Source organism: Acanthisitta chloris, unplaced genomic scaffold, assembly GCF_000695815.1.
Source record: "Acanthisitta chloris isolate BGI_N310 unplaced genomic scaffold, ASM69581v1 scaffold20706, whole genome shotgun sequence".
NCBI lineage: Eukaryota > Metazoa > Chordata > Aves > Passeriformes > Acanthisittidae > Acanthisitta > Acanthisitta chloris.
In genome coordinates this window covers 1-5,915 of record NW_008676749.1, presented here as the reverse complement: position 1 = coordinate 5,915, position 5,915 = coordinate 1, and the positions used below count along the sequence as shown (strand labels likewise).

Sequence of the window (5,915 nt, the reverse complement as noted above, 5' to 3'; positions counted from 1 at the left end):
TGCTGAGGAAAGGCACCAATCTCCTGGACTATTCAAAAGTGCAAGTCCTGATGCCGTGCTCCTCCCCTCTCTGCATGTTTGGAGTGTCCTGTAGATTTAGACATCCTGAACCAACCCCCCCCTTGGAGCCTGAGAAGCTGGGGATGGAGCCTGTGTGTCCAGGCTGTCCTTGGAGCGGAAGAACTAGACAGGATTCCCTCAGACAGGACACTGTGACATGGACAGGAGAAAGTGCCCTGTGAGCTCAGGGATGGGGATGCCCTTAAGCTTGCAGGAGGATCCAGCATCAGAGCAGGAGCTATACTTGGCTGATATCATTAAATCCTTCCTGGGTTTGCATCCAAAGCCATTTACCTGTGAAAAACACTGCCTTTTGCTGCATTCTAGCCTTCGAAACAGAGCTGGGCAGCAAGAAGGGGCTCCTGATGCCAGTTGGAGCAGGTAGGAAATCAAAGGGAGAAAAGGTGGTGTGGAGAGCCAGCACTGCCCCTTGCCTAGGTAGAACAGGGGTCTGGGGTGCTGCAGAGAGATCTCCCACCACCTCTGGGCTTTGCATCCTCCACAACCAGAGAGAAGGCACATGGAGCCAGCTTGGCAGAAGAGGTCTGTTTCCACATGCCCTGGTTTTGGATGCCTGACCTGAGACACCCTGCGTTTTCTTTGTGGAGGAGCAGGGGGCCTGCAGCTCCCCTTGTCTTCATGCTTTTACACAACAGGCCTGGGCTCTTCGTGGCAGCTTCCCAAAGTCAGAGGAGAAAGGCCCATTGTTCTGCTTTCATACGCCATGCCTGCGGGACACAGCGGTGGGGACCTTGTCTTTCTCTGCTGTGACAAACGGTGTGTGTCAGTGAGGTGGGCAGCACAGGATGCCCCTGGCAGGATGCTGAAGGCAAGCAGAGGCTCTCGGAGGAAAGCCCTTGGAGGACCAGGTGGCCAGACCCTTGGTACTGGCCCACACTGGGTGCAAGAGTTGGGTGTCACCTGTTGTCTCGCCATCCCCTTGCCCTTTGGCTGGGCTGCCACATGGCACGTTCTTTTCTCATGCATACCCATCTGCCCCCTAGAGGGTCTTCTTCCAGTGTCATCCCCACCACTTACATATCCTCATTTTTCTCCCTCTTCTGACCAGACCCCCAGGATTGTTTCAAGCCCTTTCTTTGGTTCCTTGCCTTGGGTAAGCTGGCTGTAAGAGCCACCCCAAGAAGTGGCCCTACAAAAGTCCATGGCATGGAGCTGCAAACTCCTTACTCCTTGTTGGCTCTTCCCCCAGGAAGAAAAATGTTTCCTTTGCAGTCAACCCTCCCCTCAAAAAACCCAGAGCCAAGATATGCATAAGACTCCTCTGTCATTCTTAGAGAGGAATGCATGTGCCTGGAGCTCTGCTGGCTGCCCTGCTGATGCTTGAGCCAGAACAGACCCTCGGGCAGCAGTGGACTCTGCAGAGCTAACTCAAATTAAGGCAGGGATAATGCCATGGAATGGAAACCTGCCTGTCTGGCCAACTCCCAGCAAGGCAAATCTGCAGCACAGTTTATTCTCTGCTGTGGCCCTGCCACAGATATGAACGTGATGCCCCTGCAGCACCTTTCCAGGACTAGAAGCTTCTTCTGCTCTACCCAGAGTCTCCAGGGCCCCAGAGGGAGCAGCGGGGATTCCTGCTCCTCTTCCCTGAATTTTGTGGGAGACATGATAAAGGCAAAGCCAAGGAAGCCCTCTCTGCTCACCTCGAGAGAAACGTAGGCCTTTGCCGGCAAACTCCCTCTGCAAGGCTGCTACAAACTTCTCCCGGATCCGCTCTTTCTGTGGAGGAGGAGGAAACAGATATTGACAGACTCCCAGAATCCACCGAAATCTACCTACTGGGCAACTCTGCCTCATTGCTCTGCTCCCTTCCCACCTGCCCCAGGCCCCAGTGTCATGCTATTTAGCCAACTTCCACCAGTCCTGCTCAGTGTCCATGTAAAAGGCCACCAGCTCAGTTTACTGGAAAGGGCAGATCCCTTCCTAGCTTTGGTTTCCCAGAATTCCAGTTCATAACCCAAAGTCTCCAGTTTTGCATAAAATGCAAAGACTGCCTGATCCCTGAATCCTGAGAAGGACCCCCTAGCAGAAACTGGTGTGAACATGGGCCAAACTCTCTAGAGAGCTGCCCAGCAGATCCAGTGTGGGCCTCTTAGTCTGGAAAGCCCTTTAGTTCCAGCTCTGTTGGGGCTGGGAGACTGGGAGAGAGAAGATAGCTGTTGGGTCATCTTTGAGTACTGTAAATGAGGAAACATACTGTTAAAGAAGTGCCTTATTCCCTGGGGCTCCCCCACAGCACAGGGAATCCTGCTGGCTACCCCTTTGCTTCAGTGGTCTCCAATGAAATAAAATTCTTCCATTCATCTTTGTCTCCCCTTGGGTTTTCTGACCCCAGTGCTGTCTCCACTTTGCTGTATATGCACAGCTTGAGGCTGGGCTCCTTTCTCCTTGGGAAGGGGGGAAGCAATTAAGACCTGTGGTTGTGCAAAGTCAGCAAAGGGGAGGGTGAGCCCAAGTCTGGCCTGTGTACCTTGTCCAGCTCAGAGAACTCAATTCGCTCCTCTGGAGTGCAGCTCCGTCCGATGGGGGAGATGTTCAGCATTCCGTTGCGAAACTCAATGAAGGTTCCTCTGTGGGTGGGCAAAGGCACAAGGTTACTGGAGCAGGGAGAGAAAAACAACCTTTCCAGGGCTTAGTGAGGCTCTGCAGGGACATGCAGAAGAGAAGAGGAGAGAAGCCATGCCCACTCATGGGTGCTTCACACCAAGCAGAGACCAGGCAACAACAACTGCTTAAGATCCCCAAGGGGGTCATAGTTTCATAAAAAGAGACTGTAAGAGAAGAGGAATAAACAGGTCCTGTGTGCCCTGGGGACAGGCTGGAAGCAATGAGCTTAGATGAGACGATAGGTAATATTTTCTAATGTGATAACTGCAAGGACAGCTATTACCTGGCCTGGACCAACTGCCCGATAAGACTGTGGCATCTCCAGCCCATGAGCCTTTTAAGAAATATTGTGTGGGCTGTGGAGCTGGCAGTACCTTGGTGCAGTGGGATGACACAGGTTGGTGTAACTCACTGCTGATGTCTGGCAGCAGTCTGAGAAGCAATCAGAACCTTCTCGTGGGACACAAATCAGGGCCTTTTTATCTCGTGTTTGACCCCTGCACCTTTGACTGCAGCTCTTATCTAAGTTTGCACAGACAGGATCCAGCTTCTGCTTGTCACCCTCACCTTGTGCTGGGATCACCACTCTGCTGCTTCCTCAGTGAGCTGGTTGAAAGCACTGAGCCAGCAGAAAACTGCTTCCTTTCTTTTCTCTCTGCTATAAACCCAGCTAGTTCTGTTTGCTTATTGAGGGGTCAGACAGGTACCAGAACTGATGGGGCAAAAACAACAGGGGATGTCAGCACCACCAATTTGGAAAGAGACTGAAACTCTTGTGGAAACCTAGCTGGAACAGGGAGATCCCCTTCCCTGTCCAGCTGAGAACCCCTGAGTTCATTAACCCTCTGATGTCCCTCCTAGCCCTGCATGCTGTTTCTCTGTGATAAAGTGCTCACCACCATGAGTCTGGGGGAAAAACTCTCCCCTTCCTGCCTTGTAACCCAGTGAGGAACATCATAGGGAATGGACACATAGACAGCCATGCCTGCAGCCTAGGAGCAGCATCTCTGCAGCACTGAGGGTTTGGTGGCTCACCCCCAGGCCAAGACTTGGAAGATGTGGGTTAAAGTCCTTGCTTTGCTAGAAATCCAATAGGCCTAAATCCACAGAGCTACTTGGGAGCTGAAACTTCGCCAGGCTGTTGGGCAACCAGACAATAATGCAGCAACCAAACAGCCTGAGGGTTCTGGGTCCCAGCCCATGCTTTCAGGTGCCTGTTCAGCCTGCAGTCCTGTTGCAATGAGCCACCCTAGCCCCTCTCTCCAGTCCTTATATTGCCACATGTGGACTCATCTGGATCACAGTTTAGCAACTTCTACCAGCTTAATTTTAACCTAACAGCTCACCTGCTCTGGTTCACAAGGGAGAAGTGGGAAAAAGCCAGCCGAGCTGAGGGGAGGGGAGGGCAGAGCCTCCCTGGGCTGAGGGAAGGCGAGGCAGCCCTGGTGGCTCATGCGCTCGTGAAACTGTGGTGTGAGGTGGGGTTTGACCCTGCACCCAAGCTGGTTTAACTGAAGACTGCCTCTGAAAGAGATCCTCCTGCTCTCCCTTTCCATCTTCATGCCGTTTCTTCTCTCTCTCTCTCCTTTCCATGCTAATAGAGCGAGCTGATCCAATTGAAAACTACCCTTTTCTGTCCTGGCAGTGGCCTAGTCTTCCTTCAGAGGAAATGTGCCAGGCCAGCTCACCCTCTGGCTGCTGGATCTCAAGGGGAGGAGCAGACAGGAACATATGGTTGGGGGCAGAGCAGGGCTAGCCAGCAACACTGGGTTAGAAACAGTGTGAAACTGTGTGCTCAGGCGCTGGACTTGGACTTCCCATCTTAAGACCCATTGTTTGCTTGTTTGGAAACTTATACAACCAACGATACCCTGGCCAGTAACGAGCTGGTACCGTTGTCCTAAATGAGATACATGCAGTGGCTGTACCCTGCTTCCCAGGGAAGAAAATCCAAGGGGCAAAATAACAGGCATTATGGTAAAACATAGTGCAGACTCTCCAGAACAGAGACATTTCCTCCATTATTTGCCCACAGTGCCTGTCTCAGTGGGACAGTGATCCTACACAGTGCTTCTACATGCTAAGGTAAAATCTGGAGCAAGACAGGCACTGCAGTTCAGCTGTTTTTAGGAGAGCTGAAGCCCAGAACTCCCTAGAAATCAGTGACATTACTGCCATTTGCACGTGCTTGGGCCGTTACCGTTTCTTGGGCAGCTTCAGCAGCGCCATGTAGTTGAGACAGAAGTTGATTAGATCCTGCAGCAACTCTTCCCCCAAGTGGTCCTGAATGGCCTGCAGGAAGAGAAAGGGGCATGGAGAACATGCTTGACTTCCCATGAAGCCCACCTGGAGGAGTGGGACATTCAGATCCTGCAAGTGGGGAGAAGAGGCTGCTCATCTGCCTGGGTCGGGCAGGCACTGCTCCCCACGGCATGCAGGACACAGGGAAGGAGAACCATGGCTGCAAAGAGAACTAGACCTACCTGCTTGGAGACCAGCTGCCCATTCTTGTATTGCACTGTGCCGTTCTCTGCGAAGACGTAGTCAAACTTATCAATGACTGAGGGGGGAGAAAACGAGAGCAAACATGAGTACAGCCTGGGAAAAGGGGCCAAAAGGAGTGAGCTCAGGACTGAGAGCCATCCTCCTGCTTCCTCGATACCACATTTTCCACAGCTCCTGTGCTCTGCAAAAGGGCCACTGACCATCCCACTCACTTTCCACTGAGCGGATGAGGAGATTATCTTCTGTTCACGGGTGGGGAGCTGACGCACGCAGGGGGAAATGACCTGACCGAGGTCACGGGCTGAATCAGTTGCAGCACGAAGATAAGGGCTACAAAATGTCAGGTTTTCAACTACATGCGTGTTACTGTACACTCTCCTCTCCCCTCCCCGCTGTCTGGGCGCTGGGGTGATGTGGTTACTGGTTATCTAACTCCAGCCCCTCCTGCACCCCAGACACGCAGCACTGGCGGCTCGGCACTCAGCCTCAGCCGGGAATTTCTCGGCCGCCCACTAATGAAGCGGGAGCAGATCTTGGAGCCCAGCGGCGCTTGTTATCCGTGCCGGAGAAGGAAAACACGGTGGGGGGAGCAGGCGCTGCCCCCTTGCCCTCCCACTCCCTACCGTACCCCGTGCTCCCGCTGGAGCGCGATGAGGAACGTGCCGGAGAGCCCATCGCCAGGCAGCGGGGAGGCGAAAACTGCCGGGGGGTTGGTGCTGGAG

The 5,915-nt window shown here is 53.2% G+C and overlaps 1 protein-coding gene across 1 annotated transcript in view; it reads right to left on the bottom strand.

Moving 5' to 3' along the window:
- The window catches only part of PMM1 (phosphomannomutase 1), a gene marked incomplete at its 5' end in the record, with an annotated part of 7,506 nt that extends 2,258 nt beyond the window's left edge, over positions 1-5,248 (bottom strand). Inside the window, 4 exons of the mRNA XM_009076256.1 lie at positions 1,725-1,800; positions 2,552-2,651; positions 4,889-4,980; positions 5,172-5,248. Coding sequence (XP_009074504.1) covers positions 1,725-1,800; positions 2,552-2,651; positions 4,889-4,980; positions 5,172-5,248 — 345 coding nt within the window. The remainder of the gene's footprint in view (positions 1-1,724; positions 1,801-2,551; positions 2,652-4,888; positions 4,981-5,171) is intronic.
- Between the last annotated feature and the right edge of the window lie 667 nt (positions 5,249-5,915).